Raw genomic sequence first — 22,380 nt, 5'->3', positions numbered from 1 at the left:
GCCCGGCCGCGGTGGCTAGAGCAGCGATGCATCCTGGGTGGAGAGGTTTGGGGAGGCTGAGTCAGCAGCTCCTGGGTTTTTAGGTCGTTGGTCGCTGTCTGCCATAAATTCTGGCTCTGGGGTGTTAGGAGCGTCGAGCTCCTCCTGCAGAGGCAAAATGAGGAGCAGCCGAAATGTCGGGACTTGGATACTGGGAGAGGGAGGGTGAGTCTGCAGACAAACTGTGTGAGCCTCCTTGTACCCACAGGTTTCTGGTCACAGTGGAATGAAATCATCAAGATGCTGATGGATTTCATTGTTGCCTTTCATAAATCACTGCTCACGTGTTAATAAAAAAATGTGTTATGTATCCAGTGTAGTCTAAATTGGCTCTTCTCAGCTTAGTGTTTTGCTGGCTGAGTCTCTGGTTGGTGCAGTGCTGTGAGAATGATGTTTTTGTTTAGATCAGGAGTGAAAGCAGAATAGTTTCATCAGCATGGAGGTGTGCTTGGAGTAATTAGCTGTGTCCCTGGTGTCCTGTGTAAAAAGGGCAGTGCAACCTCTTTACTGCAAAGCAAATTGCTGTGTCTCGTGTAACTGGAAGCATGAAGTAGTCTGGATGTGAGTCAATGGGATTTCCTCCTCCTCCTCTTACACACAACACAGGAGATGAGTGTTGGAAGCACCAGGGAAGACAGAAGCACCCAGCTCTGCCTTTAGGACAGTTGTGTCAAGCAGGTTATTCCTGGGCTGTGCGAGGGATGAGCTGTCAGTTTCCTGCTGTCAGAGTTAGCAGGGATTGATGACAACACACAGCCAGTCGTGGTTAATGGTGTCTTTGTGCTGGGTTGTGCATTGCAGAGACAGAAGCTCTGAATTCTGCTGTAGTTTATTTGACAGTTGCTGTTTGTGCCTATACACGAAGGCTTAGTATGTGTTGGTTTGTTCTAGAGCACAAGTTGTAGAGCAAATCTCTGGTACGTGTTACATTTGAGACATGACAGTTGACAGCCAGAGCTCTGTGATGGTTTACTTCAGTCTCTTCTCCCTCATACTCAAAAAAGGACCTTCTTAGCTTCCTAGCAGGGTGAGGAATGACTCTACAGGACATTTTGTGCTCTGTTCTGAAGAACAAGAGGGGACACTGCAGTCAGTCCTGCAAGGGTTGGTTATCCCACGGATAACAAACAGGAGTGCAGTGCAGCTTTGCAGCAGTAAGGGCAGAAGGGGCTGCGTTCACACGCTGTAGTCATCATGTTGAGGCAGCTGGTTCATCACTGCTCCACATTCGGCGTTGATGAGGCCACGTCTGTAAGACAGTGCTTCCAGTGTGGGCATTCAAGAAGGATCTCAGCAAACGGGAGAGTGTGGCAGAGGGCCATCAGGATGGTGGGGGACTGGAGCCCATGATGCAGGAGGAGAGGCTGAGGGAACTGGGCTCGTTTTGGTGGGTGGCTAGAGGAGAATTTTGACTTGGACATTCAAGGCCAGGATGGATCTCTGAGCAGCTTGGTCTAGTGGAAGGTGTCCCTGCCCACAGCGCGGGGTAGGAACTAGAGGGTATTTAAGGTCCCAACCCAAACCATCTGTGATTCTGTGAGGAAAGGTCTTTACCACAGGAGTGATTCAAGTGCTGGAATAGATGCCCAGAGTGGCTGTGAAGTCTCTGCCCTCAAACAGTATCAAAACTCAATGGATGAGATCCCAAACAACCTGTCTGAACTCTGAACTTGAGCCTGCTTTGAGTAGGGGGTTGGCTTGGAGACCTCCTGGGAATCCTTGTAACATTTCATAGTAGCACTCCTGGTGCTGTCATCCTGTGCCAGTCTCTACCTTGTGCTGGATTCCCCTGTGGCAAGTTCCCTCACACAGCAACATGGCTGTGATATGGGAAGCTACCCAGACAGTGTATCTGACCCACACATCACATCATGGAATCAGAGAAGGGTTTCACTTGGAAGGGATCTGTACAGGTCCTGCTTAACTCCTTGTCTGAATGTTAAGTAATTGGTGGTATATCTGCTATGTTCTGGGTTTTTTGGATTTGAATAATGAAATAGTTTAACATCACTCAAAACTTACAGCTTGTGCATTTTGAAGTGCTGCTTTTGATACTTTCATGTTTTAAGTTACATGAAAGTATAAAAGCATAGTTTTAAAGTTGGAATTTCAATAACTCTCACTTTATCTTTTTAAGGTCAATGAGTGGTCCTTGAAGATAAGGAAAGAAATGAGAGTGATTGATAGACAGATCAGAGGTTTGTACTTATGTCTCATTTTTTGTTCTTCCTCTCCCTGTCTACCTTCAAGGTTTTTCTGCTTTAATTAGGGGAGGCTGTGAATTTAATAACCTTGGGTACTCCATCACATCTGGAATACAGGAAGATGATTGTGATCCTGGGGCCAGACTTAGTCTGTGTTACAAAATTATGTCACTGTGAAGTTCTCCAAGTTTCCAAAGAACCTGAATATTGTATGCTCCCAGTAAGACACAATGTTCTTAAGTCCCTTTTGATAACATGAATTAGACTTATTATCTGGAATTTCACCTGCATGGGTTTATTGAATGGTGTCAGTGTGGTATTTAATTCCACAGGTATGCACTGGTGTGAAATGCACATGCCAAACAAAAGTAGTTTCCTGTCAGTTTGGGAAAATTAGAAACAGAAGAGAGGAAGGAGAAATAAAAAGTATTTTCTCGGTGGGTGGGTGTTTTGCCCTTAAATTATGAGCATTACATTGCTGAAGGTGTCTTGAATATTATTACACTGCTGTTGGTTCAAAATTTGTTCTCTCCCCTGCCTGCCTTCCCTGTACCTCAGAGGAGGTTTGGGATCAAGTTCTGTTGTCCCCTTTTTGTCTTCTGCTCTGTGCTCAGGATTAGTCCAGTGGATGTGCTGGTAAAGGGTATCTTGTGTCAGCATCTGGTTATTGGGCACATGTTTGTTTTGAGTGACTCCTCTAGGAATACATTCTCCCTTCCCTGTTCATCCTCAGCCACATGCCTCTGGATGAACTGGCAGGGTTTGCATCTTCTCCCACTTGTAGACTTGTGTGAGTTGGTTGGAGAGAGCTGCTCCTGCAGTACAAAGTCTGTCTTTGTCCTTGTCTGTAAAATGAGGAACAGGGTTTGTGCCTTTTCCAGGAAAACTGATGTACAGTGATGTTCATTATGCTTGTGAATGGTTTTGCATTCTCCAGGGCACACTGTGTGGCTGTGTCAGGCACAGAGGAGCTGCAGTGTGACTGATCTTGTTAGCTAAGTATGTTTTAGAGGTCACATAATCTTTTGTGGGAGGAAATTATCCACATACATTGAAGTTTCTTGAAATTTTGGTTTTCTCTTATCTTTATAGATAGCATAATACTTCTAATAGCCTATATACATATTGAATTATGTGGTAATGTAGTATTTTGATGTGAATGTAAATCTGATTACTGTAACAGCCCTAAACATGTCTCTGTGTGTATTTCAGAGTCTTACATTCAAAGAAATAGAGTTCAGGGCTAACCACCAACCACCCACTACTCTGATAATTCCCATTAAAATAAAGTATAGAATATCTTCGTGCTAGGATTTCACATCTTACCCAGTGTCAGCTGTGGAAGTAAGTGGTTCTGCTGGACACTTGCCAGGCTAGCAGGCTGCTCCTGAAGGATGACAGCTGTGTGCCGCTGAAGGTTTGCTCAGAAATTACCTGCGGTAGTTGGACTCTGCTCTGCTCTCTCCTTTCAGCTGAGCCTTACACAGGAAATCCCTGCAGTCTTGGACTAAGGATGCTCTGCTGGGACCTGTCTTAGTTTCCCTGGGGAAGGCTGTGCTAGATACTTTCCAATATGGCAACATTAGATCCACCTGGTCTGAGTGGGCTTGGATCACTCAAACATTTGGCTCACCCAGTCAGCACAGTTACTAATATAGAAACATGCTGTTTTGAAACCATCTGTTGTTGGACTCTTGCTGCTGTAATGATTTCTGCTTGGTGTAGGTTGATTTTTTGAGGGCTTGGAAAGTCTGGAGAAATGAAAGGTATCCTTGTGACTTCGGAATTGATTTTTTTGAGTTGATAGAGTTGGAGTAATACAGTAACTTTGTGTTTTGCAAGTCCATTTGCAGGTGCTTTGGGCTGCTTTGTCCCTCTGCAGCAGAGGGACTGGGGTAGTGACTTTGGCTCACTTGAGGAACATTGACCTTCAAAGATGGATGGACAGTTCTTGCATACTTGTGCCACTGATCTCATACTCACAGTTGGTCATACCAGTGAAGCACTCGAGTACAGAGCTGCCCTACACCACTCTGGGTGTAGTAGCACAATACTCATGGTTGTTTCCAGCCTGTCAGAGTGAATGTTGTAATCCCCCAGTACTGCTGGAGTTCTCTTGGTGCTTTCTGTTTTCTGCAGGACCACTTCAGCTCTTTCTCACCTGCTCTGATATGCTGGGACTTGGCTCAGCCCTGTGTCTGACATACACATGTCTTTATTGTCTTATTGTGGCATTTCTGCACATAATAGTGGGGAAGCAGCAAGGCTTTGTTTTTCTACATATGACCCTACAGCTTTTTGCCAGTCCTTTAGGATAAAGACACCAGTGATTGATGCTGAGAGAATGACTGGTCCTGAGTGCAGGGTTCATTAACTCCCACCTGAGAAGCTGTGTTCAAGTCTTCAAGTCAGCCTGTGCCAGAAAGTGAGTGTTGATGCCTTTGTTTTTATAAAAGGACAACTTCTGATTCTGTCATTTTCTGTGCTCCAGATATCCAGAGGGAAGAGGAGAAGGTGAAGCGGTCGATAAAGGATGCTGCCAAGAAAGGGCAGAAGGATGTGTGTGTGATCCTGGCGAAGGAGCTGATCCGCTCTCGGAGGGCTGTGAGCAAACTCTATGCATCCAAAGCTCACATGAACTCCGTTCTCATGGGGATGAAGAACCAGCTGGGTAAGAACAAATCCCGAGCCCAAGCACAGTAACTGCTCTAGTGTTAGAGGTGAGGCCTGAGGTTTATGTTTTCAGAACCAAGGTCACATGCAGGCAGAGTGTGAATGTGGAAGCAGCTGTGGTCTTGTGAAAGGCAGCTAATTCCAGTGGGTTTCAGGGCCTAGGGAAGTTCCTCCCATAGTAGGCCCAGAGTTGTGAGCCTGCTGCAGTTCCATGTCCCCACATCCAGCCAGGCTGAGCCCCTAATCCCAGCAGACACACACCCCTGCACACTCACAGCAGAGCCTTTACCAGCACTCCATAACACACAGAGCTTTCACACAAACATGACAGCACTGATAGCTCCATCCTGCTCCATCAGCTGATGAGGACTGAGCTGGCAGAGCACATACATATGGATACACAACATATGGATTGTTCCAGGAGCTACTCCCAGGTGCTCCAACTAACCTGCCCCAGATCTCCTGCTCTGCCTGAGCTGCTGGTACCTGGTCCTACAGGCCCCTGAAATTTGTGTTCCCTGGTCCACCTCGATCTCTCCCATTCTCTACCTTTGGTCATTTTCATGATATTTCTCATGTTCAGCCACATTCCTGCAATCCGCTTAAAAGATCCATAGTAAGTTTTTCCTGAGTTCAAACCTGCTCATAATACATCCTGTTAATACAGTCCTGTGTCCCTGTAGGCAATAACCCCTGTCACTCTGCAGGATGTTCTGGAAGCTGTTTCCCCACTGTCCAGTCTGGATGGTGTCCCACCCTGGGCTCTGAAGTAGTCAGGGACCTCCTGGGGTTCCACCCCCTCGTTGGTCCCTACATCTTCACTGGCTCTCTGTGTTTCTTCTGATGAGCTGCTCAGGAGATGATCTCACACCTCTCCTCAGAGCCTTCTCAGTGGTGTGAGAATCACCTGCTCTGAAACTGAACTCCCTTCCAGTGATTTGAGGCACATTTTTAGTGTGTGTTCCTGAACAGTGTGAATGTGCCTCATATCCCTGTGTCACCGATTTTGACAGGTTTATTTTCTTCAGTAGAATTCCCTTCATCTTGTAAATGGTTTAAATGGCTGTTTCTTTAGCAAAAGTCTGGGGACACTTACCAACACCCAAATAGAGATGGAGGAGCAGTGTTTGATTTCCTGGATGAGGATGAATTGATTTTCCCTGTGGCTTATTACCTGTAAACCCTCCTTGGTCCTTTGTGCTCCTCCAGAACCAGCATATTTCCCTCATTCCTTATCCACATCAGAAATCTGTTGTAATAGACTTCCTGCAGTGTTTTCCATACCTGAGAGCATCCCAGATAGTAACAGGAGCAGAGCAGAAAGGTTTAAAGAGAAGGAAAGACTTGGTGGAGGTGAACATGCTACTGAAATGTCAAAGTATTTGACATTTCACCAATACCACCCCAACATTATCCAAGTAGATTCCGACACCAGATGAGTGATAAATCTGGAGTTAAAATGTGAACCTTAAGTGTAATCTTACAATAGGTCAAATGTGGCTGCCCATGTACCTCACTCAGGAAAGGGAAGCAGGGCCATCCTTGCAGCTTGAGGTGTCCTTTTAAAGGAAAAACTCAAAGCATCCTCCTCCTTATTCCTGCCACCAGCATCTTCATCTGACTGGGAATGTTCTGATACACTTACCCCAGAACTAGGGGAGTTGAAACTAGATGATCTTTAAGGTCCCTTCCAATCCTAACCATTCTATGATGCTATGGAATAGGGAGGGATCTACAGTTCAGTATGGGGTTTGTATTAACTTGCTTCATCTTGGGAAAGACTGCTCAAGTCAAAGTCTCTGTTAGTTTGTTAACGTGACAAGTGTAAGCTCTTAAATTATTAAAATGAAAAATAATATATGCTGTACCTTCATTTTGCTTCATTAAGGAGTGACCATTTTATATACAAACAGGTAAGTTCTCTGTGTCTAGGAATCTGCAAAGTTAGATGGCAGAATTCAAGAACCTCAAAGTACCCTTAATTTTTGATCTTTGTGTATTGACATATACGAGGAAAGCTTGTAAGTTACATTATGAGAACATCCTCCGGACAGAGTATTGTTAAATGCAGTGTAAGCTGTGCCTATTTCCAGCTTATCTGCTTCGGTATTAACTTTATAGCTCTCCCTTTGCTGTAGAACCGTTGCAGTAACACTTCTGCCAGAGTCAGTTTGCAGTACCCAGTGTCAGGCAGGAGGGCACTGGTGTCAGCAGTCAGACACAGAGCTGGACTGCAGCTCTGCTGGTGAAACCCTCGGCAAGAGCTGTGGCTACTGAGGCCCTGGGCAAGAGCCCCTGGGATCTCTCTCTTTTGTGAACTGGTGGGTTGAAATCTCTACAGTGATCTGGATTGCTCCAGCTAATTATACAGGACTGGCTGCTTTGCTATAAATGTGGCTTTTCCAATGTGGGTAACAAGGTGGGCTTTTCCAGGAAGATAGTCAAGAAGGAAGAAGTGGGATACCTGTTTCTTTTTTTTTTTTTAATTAAATTGCCTAAATGTAAACAAATTTCTGTCCATGTAGGGAGGATGTAATTTCTCTGCTTTCGGCAGTGCATGGATCGTTCAAGCTGTTCTGTGCCTCTCCTTCACAGCTGTCCTGAGAGTAGCAGGTTCATTGCAGAAGAGCACAGAAGTTATGAAAGCTATGCAAAATCTAGTGAAAATCCCTGAAATCCAAGCAACGATGAGGGAGTTGTCCAAAGAGATGATGAAGGTAAGATCTAGCACATAAATCAGGCATGGGTGAGCAGGAGGTGTTTGTTACTGAGCTGTGCAGTCGATGGGTGTCCCCTTTGCCCAAGAGCCCAGAAGGTTCTGTGATTCTATGGCCAGTCTGACACTGGGTTTCAAACAGCTGGCTCAGTGTCTCCATGTGATGACAGTGCTCTCATTTGAAAGTACACTAAATCTCTGACATGACTCTTACAACTACCAGCATTGTTTTGCTCCCTTTTACCACGCTAGAGTGTTTAGTTCAAGTCAGTTTATTTCTTACTAATTTTACCACTGTGCACCAGAACAATTTGGTTGTATCAGGCCCTGCAAAGGAATGTTGCTTTCAGTGCAGGTAGCAAAAAGACAAATTGTCAGACACCAGTTACACAGTTCATGCTGCATGACTGAGATTGGCAGTTGTTTCACATGCTCAGAGCAAACTGTTGTCAGTGTTCAGACCTGCAACAGCAATGAATAATCGTAAAATGACAGAATGGTTTGGGTTGGAAGGGACCTCTTAAAGATCGTATAGTTCCAACCCCCTGCCATGGGCAGGGACACCTTCCACTAGCCCAGGTTTCTCCGAGCCCCATCCAGCCTGGCCTGGAACACTTCTAGGGATGGAGCAGCCACAGTTTCTCTGGGCAACTTGTGCCAGTGCCTCAGCACCCTCACAGTCAGGAATTTATTCCCAATGTCTAATGTAAATGTCTCCACTTTTAGTTTACATAACTTGAGGGTTTCAAAGTGAGAAAATGGTCTTTAATCCTCAGTTTTCTCCTGTGCACCAGTTGTAGAGATACCTGCTTCAGCTGTGGGCAGGTGTGTTGGCCACTCTCCTGCTACAGGACAGTCTGGATCCGGAATGTTGGACCAGGGGGTGTTAAATGCCTGGAGTAGGTGTAACTTGATTGTTAAAGTAGGAAGTGTGTCCTCTTACTCTGCTGTTTCCAAGGGCATCACATGCTGCCTTGTTCTCTGCTAGGCTGGAATTATAGAGGAAATGCTGGAGGACACCTTTGAAGGCCTGGAGGATCAGGAGGAGATGGAAGAGGAGGCTGAGATGGAAATTGACAAAATCCTCTTTGAAATTACAGCTGGTGAGTTTGTGGGTGTTGCTGAGAGAGAGATCTGCTCTGTTCAGTAAGATGCAGCAATTGCCATCTTCATCTTTTCTGACTAAACTGTGCTCTCCCAGTGCTGTCTGCCTTTAGTAATGGGCAGAGAGCACTGACAAACTGGTTTCTTAGAAAATACATGGCTGAGAAGGCTAGTGTAGGTCGGTGAATCAGAAATAATATCTATCAGCTGTTGTCTCTGCAGTTCTGTAACTGAGGTTCTGATAGATTAGTGTTTGTACAGTGGATCCCCTTAACAAGGTGAAACTTACATAATTGACTGAATACTGTTATTAATGAGGCCAGGAAATACTCTCAGCTGCACTGCCTTGGGCCCTAGGCTGTGGTGTGAGTGTCACATAAAATGCTGTGTTTCCAGTTGTTGGGGAAAAAAAAACGCAAAACACAAAAAATCCCTAAAGCCAAAGCTGCAACTTCTGCCTTGCAGTTCATGCAGTAGAGATACCTGAGAGAAAACCTCATGCAGTAATGAGTAACTGGTTTAGTTATTTGACTTAGATGGTGCTTAGAATGCTCCTTAGCCAAATTTCCTGTGCCAAATACAGCTACTGGGGTGTGTTCAGCTGTACCACGCTGAAGGCACAGCTCCTGCTCTGCTGGGCACGCCTGGCACGTTGCCCTCGTTTCTCACGGCCTGCTTTGCTTTTTCCATCCTGTTTTTCGGCTGGAGCAGCTGCCCTCCTGCTGGGCAGGCGGTGGCAGCATCCAGGCAAGCGGCGGGGCCGGGGAGGAGCCTCCAGCCCCCGCCCAGCAGCTGTGGGAGCGCAGGGGCTGGCAAGGCAGTGCCCATGGGCTGGGCCCATCACAGCTCGTGGGTGTGACTCCACTAGAAGCGACTGCTGGAATTCGTTCAGATGTCCATGAAAGCTACTAATTAAGAAACGCAGAACTAACACACACTGACGAGGCTTTGTGTTGTTGCAGGGGCCTTGGGTAAAGCACCCAGTAAAGTCACAGATGCCCTCCCAGAGCCAGAGCCCATGGGAGCAGCTGCTGCTGTGGATGAGGAGGAAGACATCGAAGCGATGCAGTCACGGTTGGCCACACTCCGGAGCTAGGGACAGGATCAGTGTGTACAGTTGGCTTTGGTTTATTCTGTCCTAGCCTCAAAATGAAAACTCTAAGTGAGAATACTTTATGTAATATATATATTATTTTTTCTTCCTGGGGCTTGTGTTCTCCAAGAAATTACTGTAATATACTTCTCTTCCTGTTTTCTGTTCAGGCCGTGTTCCCATGGGAGGGCTGTGGTGACATGGCAATGGTGGTGTAATGTTATGTATTTTTAGATATAAAGTCCTGAAATATATTCTCATCTTCAAGCAGCATCTTTCCTCTAAATGGCACTTTGGCTTAATCTGCTACCAAAAACCTCCAGTGGTGTAAGATCTTTGTTTTTCTGAGTCATTACAAATTTTATTAAAGCTGCTTTTAACAGTCACTGCCGTCCAGCAGTTTAGTTTGCATCGCTTCAGCCTTTTTTGACAAACAATGCTCACCCCTTCCACCTTTTTTTTTTTTTTTAAGCACATCTGGGGCCTTCACTGCATAGTTAAAGCTGTTACAGAGCTGCTTCGTTCCAGTTGTGTATGATCAAAGCAGACCCTGACACAGTGAGGGCAGGTCAGACTCAGCACAATGGTGCCAAAGCTTCCCCAGACACCCTAGGGCCAGGGCCAGGTCTCTCTGCTGCTTAACTGGCACATTTTGGGGTTACTTTGGGGTGAGAGGAGAGGGAAAGCTGCAGGCAGAACAGATGTCAGCTCTCAGTGGAACCTATGACTGCCACAGGCACCTCCCAGGCAAAGGACAGTTTCTAATTTTAAGGCAGACTTGCCAAAAGAAAGTAAGTTTATCAACATGTGTATCCCAACAGCGTGGGTGGAGAAACAGACATGGCACACAGACACCCAGATGGTGTCACCATCCCAACTGGAACCATAAAAGGCATGGAGAGGCCAAGTACTTACTGTTCACTCTTGTGCCAGGGGTGACAAAGTATCCCTAGTACTTCAGGGCTGTAGGATTCAAACATCCCATCTCCACCCAAAATGTAACAAGAACAGGCAAATGGGACAACAGCTTGTTTCTTGTAGTCTTAAAATCCAGAAAGGACATACCACAAACAAAAGCATTGGAAGAGGGGCGTGGGTAAGAGCTGCAATAAAACCAAGTGGAACAACAGCTCAGACTCCATCTTCCACAGAGTCTCTTCACACTTGCATGCACATTCACTGCACTCACTGGGAGGCACCTGTACTCCAGTCACCCACAACTACTCCAGCTGGCTCCAAGGAAAGCACTTAGCCTGCTTTATTTCACTTACTTCAACTCGATACTGCAGCAGAGAGCATTCAGCTGAAGTGTTGGCTTTAAGGATACCTGACAAGTTCAAGCACAAAATGCCAAATCAAGGGCAGCTGAAGGGACTAGAACAAGCAAGCAGAGGTGGAGGGAAGTTCTCACCGAGCACAGCAAGGTGCATTGCTGTAGATAAACCTCCTCTGAGTCCACTTCAGTAAACTCTTTTAAGAGACTCCTAGTCCCTGCATCTGTCTGGAGCCTGTCCCAGGGTCAGAGGGATGGGGCAGAGCAAGTGTGTCTGGACAAGAATCCTGGCACCTGAGAGAGCAGTTACTGTTGATCATAAGCAGCAGCTGAATTACTACAGTGAGGGGAGTTTGCACAGAGCTTGTCAAGTTGTTGCATAAAGTTCGGAAAAGTGACTTTTGGCTACCTGAGAGATTTCCCCTCCTGCCTGGTTCTTCCCAACAGCCATCCTGCACATTTCAGTGCCATAAGAAACCGAAGAACAGAAATGCTGATTTTATCTCAGGGTGTCTTGTTAGATGAGAAATGCACTTTTCTACTCTTGACCCTTGTGCCAATTTTAAGTTTTGTGATGTTTTCAGTCTTTCTCGCAAATAATTCTGGAGCTCTGTGTGTACCATTTCAGAGTGAAGCTGCAAAACTCATTTGACACAGGCCACAGCTGTGGCAGCAGCTGAGAAGCAGCAGTCAGTCTGCTAAGTCATGCTTGCTTAACCAAAAATAGCTATAAACGAATCTGTCACTAGATTCCACACCCTAAGCCTTCAAATCCCTTCAAAACCAGTATGAACAGTTTATGATACACAATTTTTCCTTTGCATTTCAAAGCACTGCATCAAATCAATTACATTTCAAAGAGTCAGCTAAAGAAGGCAGGCAAAGAACAGTATCTGAAATAGAAGAATTTTTATGTAGACCATTCAGTGTCAAAAACCAGAGAATCAAACATCGGTTCAAATTAAAGAGCAGTTTCAAACAGAAGACATTTGATTAGAAGTTTCTTTTAACATTTAGAAATTTAAATACATTTAACTAAAGATGGTTAACCCCCATCTCTATGTTACTATACAATAGCTTAACGCTACTTTTAAATGCTAGTTCTATGTTAATGTGAAATTCCAGAACTGCATTCTTACTTATGTAAATTGGTTATTAAATTGGGTGATTCCTTACTTCCTCTCACCCCAAAATAAAATTTCAAAAATTGAAGCTTTACAATGCTTTGAATAGTATTTTTCAAACGAGTAATTTGGAATAGTTTCTGACAGTTCTATAGGAGGTATTTTGTACAGTTTGGAGAGCAACTCCGTATAAAGTTCTATTGCAACTGAGCATTCACAGTATGCCACAGTCCATACATATTACTACATATACATATCAGGTTTGTAAACATTGGAAGAATACACAGAACATAGTACCATGATCCTCTGGTACTGCTGAAAGGAAGATGAGGTAACATTCATATAATCTCAAAGTCCACAGAGGTCCTGACTGAGTAAGTAAAACAGCTGCCAATGCTTCTGTTTCAGTGTGTGGTTAAGGCTCTACGTCACGGTCTGCTAAGGCTGGATTCGTTAGCTCTCAGTATCCCAACTGCATCTTTAACAGCGTGGTATATGACATTCTTCACCTGGGAGGAAAGGAGAAGTGTTTGGTTTTACAGGCAAACAGCAGGGATCACTTTCCAGCTTTCCCACTTCCTTCCCCACACCCTGCGCGGCTCAGTTTAGACATCAGTGGCACAACCTGCACATAAATCCCCAACTTGTGAAAACAAGGTTCAGACTCTAACAGGATAAAACGTGAACCCTGTGGCCTGAGGAGAACATGGCACACTCAGCTGGAGGGGGGAAAAGAAATGGCAGAAAAAACATTTCAAAAGCATCTCAGAAGCTTCAGAAGGCTTCCTGAGAACTACTCACAAACTGTAACGAATCCTTAATGGGCTGCCCAGGAAGGCAGTGAAGTCACTGTCCCTCAAGTGTTTAAGGACAGACTGGACATGGTAATTAGTGCCATGGAACTCAGCTGACATGGCAGTGTTAGATCAGAGGTCTTTTCCCACCTTAATGATTCTGTGATACTGTAATTCCAAAACCTACTGAAATTCCTCTTCAAGATCCAATGCATTAAAGCTGAACACAAAAGCAACTTGGGTTGTGTGGCCATGGCCCTTCTGGGTTTGGTGAGGGTTGGTTGGTGGGTTTTGGTGGGTTTTTTTCAAAGGGTCAGGAGGGACAGGGTTCTCTTGAGCATTGGGAAGTTACCTGCAGTTTATCTTCATGGTTTGTATGCGTATGCGACAGATATCTAAATTCCTGAGTGAGCCAGAAGCAGTGTTTGACATGCTCTGGGGATACAAAGTCTTCGGCAACTTTAATACAACTGTACAAATTATGAACCTAGAGAGAACAAACAAGGATTAGCCACATGCTCAAAGGGCTGCCCAAGTGGTCAGGCCATAACATGTCCCTGGTCCTTGCCTGGTGTGGAGCTCCAGCTGGGATGAAAACTACATCTCCTAGAAACTGTACAATAGCCCAGCCTTGAACTCCATACTCCTGGTGAAGGCGTTTCCTTAGCGATCGGTCCAAGTACCAGCTCTGATCATGAATGGGATCGTGATCTACAGGGTTCTCTTGACCTTGTTCTTCTGCAACCTGCAAAGTCACACAACAACAGGCATTTTAGCACACCAGTCTGACAGGACAGTCGAGTTCTGTCTGTGGTATTCTGTACACGCATGACTTGCACTATGGGTTCAGGCAGGAGTTACACAATCGAAGTTTAGATTCTTAATCAGCCCTTTGCTTGTCAAGGCTTCATCATTTCTCAGGTCCCTCTTGCTTCATACATTGCAAACAGGGATACAGGAAATACAAGTAATCCCAAGTAGCAAGAAGCAGAAGGATTAACTGATGCATTCAAGTAGGAACCACTGTCACACATGGGAGCAATGCTCTGACACTATTAAAGCTGGAGAGGGACTGTTTACAAGGGCATAGTGACAGGACAAGGGGGAATGGCTTCAGACTGAAGGAGAGCAGGTTTAGATTAGATATTAGAAAGAAATTTCTCCCTGTCAGGATGGTGAGACACTTGCACAGGCTGCCCAGAGCAGCTGTGGCTGCCCCATCCCTGAAGTGTTGCAGGCCAGGCTGGATGGGGCTTGGAGCAACCTGGTCTAGTGGAAGGTGTCTCTACCCATGGCAGAGGCATGAGAGCTAAATGGTCTTTAACAGTCCCTTCCAGCCCAAACCATTCTGTGATTCTACAGCATCTAACTGGAAGATACTGAGTGTGGAATTCAGTAGGTGTCTGCCTTGGGGCCACAGTCAGTCAGTGTGCTCACTGACCCAAAGGATGCAAACCAGATTTTCAGGAGATACAAGGCTGGGAGGCACAACAAGCACTTTAGGGCAGAAATTCAAGGGCTGTGGGGAGAGAATTTATGCCAAAAGTTCCTGTAAAAATCCAACTTTCTGCAGCAGTCATTTACACCCAGGACTGTAGCCCAAAAACTCACCTGGGAGGAGATCAGCAGCTTGAGCTTGGTCCTGACTCCAGGACAAGCTGCTGAAGCCCTCCCCACAGCAAACCTGCTACAACAGCCCAGAGGTGTGAGACAGATGTCAGAACTCCCAGAGCTAACATTTATCAAGTTCAGTATCATGTTCAATCAAGTGTAAGATTTGTTCTTTGTCAGTGCTAAACAAACCTGCTGCAGCCTCTCTGAGCTTCTGCCAAGACAGCAGTCAGGCTGACCAAGCCAACAGTTGTTCAGATCACCCCGTTTATCCTTTTAAACATCAACATACTGGCTCTTACCACTTTTAAAGCACCAAAGAAGTTGCAGAATTAAGACAACAAAGAACTCTGGACCGTTTGTTGTAAACTTAAACACTGAAACAAGCCCCTTTGGGTGTAGTATCACATCTACTAAATCCTTAACTCCCATGAAAACATCACACTAAATACCTCATGCTTTTCCTAAGGGAAAATCTCAAAGGCATGGGGGAAAAAACAAGGTAGGAGCAGAGAGAGAACAAGGAAAAACTTTATGCACCACATATTCGTCTGACATTTCCCAATACCATCTCATGTGCTTCTTAGAAGGATCTAATTAAACTATTATCTTCACCCATATCTAAACCAGCTATTTCTGTTCACCTCAACACCATTAATCACTCTGTAAGAAGTGTGGGCAAAAGGAGTGTATCTACATACAATTAACTTCCAGCTTCAACCTGTCAGCCCCTCCGACCCTACCAGGCTCATGGCACACTAGAGGTTTTGTCTTGGGTACAACTCAAGCATATTTGTTTCCAGGACAACTGGAATAGGAAGGAGGAGAAACGCCCAGGTATACATACTGCCAGCCCACACAGATCAGTTTCCAAGAGGAAACACGTTACCTTCTTGAGGAATTCCCGGATCTTCTCTGTATCTTTAGCAGCATAGATGTGCCACAGAGCTCCAGGCTTCTCTCGGCTCTCAGTGAAGCGCTTAATTGTCAGTTCATCAGAGTCACCATCTTGTATGGTTTTAAGCACTTCTGTTGAGAGCCAACAGGAGCAGTTACACCAAAGGACCTTCCCTCCAACCACAGAAATAGCCCCCTGGAACATAAGTAACAAAGGCTTTACCTTCTTCTTGATCAGCCTGGCCTTTGGGGATCCCCACGTACACCATGACGTTAGCTGCATCAGACACATCTAAATGGAGGTTTGTTGTGCCGTATTTTCTGTCCTCTGGTGTTATTAAGCCTGGGAGCAGAGAAAGCCAAAGAAAAGAGAGATCCATTAGTAAGACTAAGAGAAGCTTTAGGCTACTCTCAGCAGCACTCTCTGAAAAGAGCTTTTCCTTTTCTCAGCAAATGCTTCCAGAAAGCAATATACTTGATTTGGTGAACTTTTATTTGATGGAAAATACTGCTCAAGAAGGGGTTAACAACTAAATGATACAGCCAGAAAGGGAGAGTAACAAACAGGATATAGCCACAAGTAGTGAAACCACAAATACATGTGGCCAGCTACAGGAAAGAGGCTGTGAAACAACCTCTTTGGGTTGGAAGGACTGGGAATAATTACTATTGGCTTGAAACAACCTGGACAAAAAGACATTTAATAAAATAAATTGTATAATGCTCTGAACATCACCAATACCTGTAAGTGAGCCAAAGTTAGGTTTTCAGATCCATGGGATTAATCAAGTTACCTCCAACAGCAGAGATTCACAAAATTCACAGTAAATTTCCATTTGAATGTGTGGCCAAGGTGACCTTTCGAGTGCAAAGTTCCTTACCATATGCATTGTACATCTTGGGGCCCAAATCTGGCCGCACGAAGTAGTTGGGAAGTCGAGAGGCAAGGTTGAGCTTGCCACCTCTCCTGGTGTATTCAGGCAATGGAATATTTTTCATCAAATCATCAAACCTAAAGTAATGCAACAAAATTAAACATTAGCAACCAGTTTTAAGAAAGCAGACTAAAATAAGACTGCAACAAAAGCTTTCTCCAGTCAAGACTCTACTCCTTCCCCCAGGGGGTTAGTGGGCACCATGAGAAGGAACAAAACAAGCAAGGCATAGGAATATAGCAGATAAACAAATTTACCTGCTCTGGAGAAATGTTATTTCCTTGTGCAACCACCTCAACCAATATCAAACAGTGGAAGTCAGAATACTTAAAAACATTTTAAAAAAAAAAGCTCCAACTGAACTTTGGATTTCAAAGTGATCCAGGCTTTTAGGAACCTTCCAAAGCTTAACCACCCCTTAAACAATTTTAGGTGCTCACTTCACTTGGTGATAAATACACTGAACCACATGAATTTTAGCATGAAACTTGTTCAGCACTTCCAGCTATGTCAGAAACAAAAGGGTTCACATGGGACCAACTGCTGTCAAAGCTGAAGCAGGTGTCCAAGTGTGAAGTATTCCTACATTCCGTTATTTCGGGGTGTACACAAGTGAGGAACAGTTCCTTTGGAAATCCATACCGAGAAGGCATCATATCTCTGAAGTCTTCTCCTGGAGGCCAGTCCTTAAGCTTCAACACCATTGGCTCTCCTTCTTCTGTTCTCAGGCGATCTGATTGGAAATATTGAAAAACAGCTCAAAATACCAACAGTCAAGGCAAAGAAATCCTCATCTGAGTTTAAAATCATGTCCATTCCACAACAGTTTACGTAGAACCAAAGACATACAGGTTCATCTGATGCCACAAACATATGACAACAGCAGATTTCAGACTAGACAAGCAGCCTTGACTGGCTTCCCTGCCCAAGCACTTCCTACAATTTAGCTCAGAAACTGGCTTGTGTTAGAGGCTAGAGTAGCTGATAAAGCCAAATCTCTTTAAAAGATCAAGTAACAGAAAAGAAAGGTCCAAGTGAGCCTTCCACAGCTCCCACTATTCCTGCCCCAAATTCCCTAAGTTTACATCACACAAACATATAAAGCACAACTCCAGATGCTATAGCAAGTATTAGTTCTGGAAAACCTCATGCTCACATCCTCTAAAGCTATTTTTACAGAAAATAGCTTCAGTTCCTTAAGAACAAGAGGGATCTGCAAGTTAAAACAGCAGAACCCAATTGCTCTGTGAGCACCAACCCTGCATATGCTCTTCCAGGTTTCACTCAGCTGAGCAAATGCCTCCCCAAAAGATTAACAGCAGCCAAACACAGTCCTGAAGGAGAGTCCTCCATGGGAATGGCAATTTCTATCCAGTCCGTAACTCCACAGGCACACATGGTGGGAATGCAGTGTCCAAAGTGAAGAAAAGCCTGAACACCCTTTACACTGCTTAAGGATCACAAATCTGTGCTAGGGCAGAATTAATGGTGCTGAATATTTTCCCTATTAGAAACAAGATTTACTCTGCTTACTTGAAATATCTTCAAATCCATCCCAGAAATCTCCTACAGTAGCTCCAGTGATGATTTCGTTGGTCCTGCAGTTAACCAGATCTACTTCCTGTTGGCCAAATTCCTTCCTGAAGGACTCTGGTCTCCACAGGTCTGCATTTAATTTGTGATGCACTCCTGACACCATCACAGGCTAGGAAGAATATATTCTTAAGAATTATTAAACACCAAAAACTCTTAACTACAACAGGGTAATGCATTACAATATGCTGAACATGTGAACACAGGCACTTGGCAAACATTTTCCAAACTCAGTGCTGAGCCTGCCTTACCAAAATTCTGCTGAGCATCTGATCATTCTTTATTTCAAGCTATGAGGCAGTTTTTTATACAGAGCCATCATTTCAGCACTGTGTTTAGAAACTGATTTAAATAGTAGAACTTATATCCTTTTAACCAAGAACCTCATGGTGTTCATGTCACACGTCTGATGAAGGTTCAACGCTGCTTGTCACTGCAGTAAGTTTGTACCTACACTCCACTTAGAGGGCAAAGCACATGAACTGCTAAATGGAAAAAGCAGAAAAAGAAATACCTGACCCTGCTTCCAGCACTCCCTGAAAACATTCCAATTGCTTTCGTTGTTGGGGTCCTGCAGACACAGCAGGCGGTTGTCACACAGCCAGTAGTGAGGGGTGTCAAAGCCCATTATCGTGGGCTTGATGGTCAGCCCTTGAGGTTTCTTAGGCAGGTCTGTAATGGCTCTGTTTTGCACCAGGGAAGCAAAAATGTCATCAAGGATTTTGGGTGTACTCTTGAGTCCATTGTCTGTCTGAGAAAAAAAAAGAGAACAACAAAAAGAAGTTGGTGCACTTCTGTTGCCTTGTCCTTCAGGCTTTAAAGAAAGTATTTGTTACTTCCAAAATTTTTCACTTGAGTTCACAATCATACAGAGAAACAAAAACCTGCAGAACTCAGTCTAGGAACATATCATTAAATGCCAGTGCCAGTTCTGACACTTCATCTACAGAATTCTAGTGTAACAAGTTCTGCTCTGATTTACACCTCAGCAAGGCTGCAGAAATCCAGGGGATGCAGCATGAACAGGACTTGCTTGACATCAAAGAGCAGAAATGCAGTTTCAGCAAGGCACTCTCAAGGCCAGCCAGTACTGTCCCTCACCACTTTCAAGTCACATCTGTAAGAGCAGACAAAGCCCAGGAACACATGAAATGAACCAGTCTGCAAATGAAGTATGAGACAGTCACCAACCACAGAATGTTTTTTCCTTCATCTGTAAATTCCTTGATGCTGCTTTTAGTCAATGCACCTGCCAGACTCTAGTCTAAGGAAATGAATCTGGTTGATATTTGGTTCTCAATCCCTCACCAAACAAGACTTGCAGATAGTACCACTAAACTACTGCTCTAGGAAACACTAGAGAACACAGAGTTAGTCTTTTTTCCCAAATTAAGACAGAATCCTACCTACTGTGACAAGTGCCTGCAGCAGGTGTTCACAGGTTTAGAACAGCTGTCTAAGCCTGGAACCAACTCAAACCTGTGAAACAAATTTTCCTGTACCTTTCCTCCAGAAGAGTTCAACAGATTCCGCAGGAAGCCTGTGCTGTTGTTGCTCACAGGGGTTAGTATTGCACTGTTGAATGTCTGCAGGGCTGCAGTTGGCTTGGCTAAGGTAGGGAGTGTCTGCAGAGGTTTATTCTCATTCTTTGAAATTGGTATGAGGAGTTTCTCTGAAATTAAAGAAAGAACACACCTGAGAATGAAGCAAGGCTTAATCCTCTGAACCATTTTTTCCCAGTACAAAATACTTCCATATGCATACAAGCACGTATGTGCGCATATATATACATATACATATACATATATATATACACACATATATATCTTGCAATACATGCAGGTGAGATACTCATTTCAATTAACTTTCTTCAATACTCCAAAGCTTTTAAGATCACACATTCTAAAAAAATCAAAAAAACCCCAAACAAGCAAGCAAAAACCCCCCCCCAAAACCCCAAAAAAACCACCACATTCTCAAACTGAATTTTCAAGAATACTTGCATCAATGGGATACAAATCCAGTTTCCAAAACAGAATATGCTAACCCTGCCAAGCTCTACACTCCAAGCCACTGCCATGGCCAGTTCTGCAGCACAGACACTGAACCCCCAGCCCAGCAGGCAGATGACATCATTCTCAGCACAAGATGCTGCTGGGTCTGACCTATATTCCTCTGACCAAGAGCCACAAAGGGTTTACTCTTCACTGGTTCTGCACATACCTTTGTTTTCTTTATTCACGTTTCCACTTGTGAGATTTGAAAACCAACTGAATGAAAAAGAAGTATTTACTGAAGCAGCTTGTTTGCTTCCAAGTGTTGACTTTAGCGGAGGATCATGTGCAGTGACTTGGGGGCTCAGGACAAGACTGTTATGTTGCAGGTTGGGCCTCTCCCCGGGTGCCAAGTGCTGAAAAAAAACAAAGTGAGAACTAGATCAAACACATTCTACCAGAAAGGGAAAACAAGCAATGACATGTCCAAATTTATTCGCTAAAACAAATAAAACCGGTTTGGCCTTCCAAAAACTCTGATGTCCACAAGAGGTCAGCACTGCAGCTCAGAATCGGCCAGCGATGGTGCTCCCGCAGGACTGGGCATCTCCCGACTTCAGGAGCAGCCTCAGAGTCCATCACCCTCAGGACAAGTAGAGCTGAGTTTCTCGGGTGCATTTCTGGTACTGCCTTGGGAACCAAACGCAGTTTTAATAGCATCACTCTCACAATTCTAGCGGCAGGTGATGCCCAGGCCAGGGCTAAGCTGGAGCTCTGGTTCAGTGGACTAAAACAGATACACAGTGCTCCTAATTTTTGTCTTAAGGCAGTAGCAAAAAGCCACTCACTCACCTGCCAGGTCTGAGCTACACCTGTATGAGTGCAGAACCAGCCTGGGCAGCACAACCCAAGCACAGCATTGTACATCCCCTTTGCAGCTGATTTATGTGCTCGTTTAGAGATTCTATATAACATACTAACCAGAACTACTGCTTTGCCCTGGGACTGCTGCGTGACTCCCCACATTCCTTCTCTCTGCTCAAACATACTCCAGCCAAGAAATTATTCTGCACCTGTGTCTGCCTACTGCTACATTCTTTATTTCATCTCTTGTTGACTGCTGATGCTTGGTAAGGATTCCAGACATGACATAATAAAAAATGCTTCAAACGTTGATGAACTTGTTCTCACACAACCAATGTAGCACCTAATTGTACAGAGAGGTAGAGACAAACTTCAGTGCAAATCTTTGTTTGCCCAGGGTCACAGGAAATCTTGGGTCAGAAGACTGAAGCCAGGTCAATCATACACTAACTACATAACCATCTTCCTCACTTTTAACACTTCATGGTATTTTTAGTCTCTTCTATTGATTACCAACCCCAAAACAAAGTTCAGCCTCCTTCTTACACTTAAGTTAACACATTTATTTTAAAAACAAGTTTATGACTAAGCACATAAGATTACAATTACTTAATTCAGCTGGTTTCTTGCAAGATTCTGCTAAAGCTAAACTATTAATTTGTGCTCTGTTTTCAAAAGCAAAAACCACTACATCCATTTACAAATCAACACATGGTATTGTTTGGGATTTTTTAATAAAAGGAACAGCACACTTTCTACCAGGATTCCCAGAGAAATCAGTACTTCTCTACACTGCTCACAACTGTATTCATGTTTACTTCTTCTATGAATTCCAGTGCTCTTCCACCTTATTCTACTAGATGCTGCATATATCATATCTCCAGGCCCTAAGGAATAGCCTACACCTAACAACCATTCCCACTAGTCTCTTCTTCAGACTCCTAAGGGCTCTCTCCATCTAATTCTATTTTTGCTCCAACAATCTTCACTGAGCATTTTTGAAGGACAGGCCACTTACTGAGGCATCAGTGTGTCAGAGGGACACAGTGAGATTTTCCCCAGAACTTATAAAAGAGTTGACCCAAAAAGACACACACTAAAAGACGTTTTGAACAAAACCCTTCACAGTCAGGTTATCATAGAGGTCAGGACTGGCACACCTCTAAAGTCAAATATGTGCAGTAGACTGACACAGACCTACACTACAAACACACTGAGAGGCAGTACAATACCTGTTTTGAATCCTCCTTTAGAGTTGGCTTTGATAGTGCTTTGAACTGCTTATTCGCACAAGGACAATTTGCTTTTATTCCCCACTTTGTTCTTACGGAGTGAACAATATCACCAACATCATAGAGAGCTGAAGGAAGAGAGTCATTAGTGAGCTCACATGTAACCACACAACATCCAGCATTCATGAACACTTTGTAAGCAATTGTGTGTGCTGTGCAGGTGAACAACAGTAC

At 44.3% G+C, this 22,380-nt stretch overlaps 2 protein-coding genes across 2 annotated transcripts in view; one reads left to right on the top strand and one right to left on the bottom strand.

The window, feature by feature from the left end:
- The first annotated feature begins 173 nt into the window (after positions 1 to 173).
- On the top strand, positions 174 to 10,215 carry CHMP3 (charged multivesicular body protein 3). Its single transcript, XM_009074958.1, has 6 exons — positions 174 to 204; positions 2,163 to 2,237; positions 4,735 to 4,914; positions 7,512 to 7,633; positions 8,621 to 8,735; positions 9,699 to 10,215. Exons 1-6 carry the CDS (start codon positions 174 to 176, stop codon positions 9,830 to 9,832), a joined length of 657 nt encoding a protein of 218 aa, XP_009073206.1. The 3' UTR covers positions 9,833 to 10,215.
- Positions 10,216 to 11,996: 1,781 nt separating this feature from the next.
- LOC103802477 (lysine-specific demethylase 3A-like) overlaps positions 11,997 to 22,380 on the bottom strand; it is a 30,107-nt gene continuing 19,723 nt past the window's right edge. The window contains 12 exon segments of the mRNA XM_009074957.1: positions 11,997 to 12,735; positions 13,373 to 13,507; positions 13,589 to 13,765; positions 15,521 to 15,660; positions 15,752 to 15,871; positions 16,410 to 16,540; positions 17,106 to 17,196; positions 17,997 to 18,168; positions 18,571 to 18,807; positions 19,559 to 19,728; positions 20,280 to 20,466; positions 22,147 to 22,274. Coding sequence (XP_009073205.1) covers positions 12,655 to 12,735; positions 13,373 to 13,507; positions 13,589 to 13,765; positions 15,521 to 15,660; positions 15,752 to 15,871; positions 16,410 to 16,540; positions 17,106 to 17,196; positions 17,997 to 18,168; positions 18,571 to 18,807; positions 19,559 to 19,728; positions 20,280 to 20,466; positions 22,147 to 22,274 — 1,769 coding nt within the window. The 3' untranslated portion in view covers positions 11,997 to 12,654.

The sequence above is a fragment of the Acanthisitta chloris genome, unplaced genomic scaffold (assembly GCF_000695815.1).
Source record: "Acanthisitta chloris isolate BGI_N310 unplaced genomic scaffold, ASM69581v1 scaffold21485, whole genome shotgun sequence".
Lineage (NCBI taxonomy): Eukaryota > Metazoa > Chordata > Aves > Passeriformes > Acanthisittidae > Acanthisitta > Acanthisitta chloris.
Note: the sequence above shows the minus strand (reverse complement) of the source record. Positions and strands in the feature narration are given on the sequence as shown.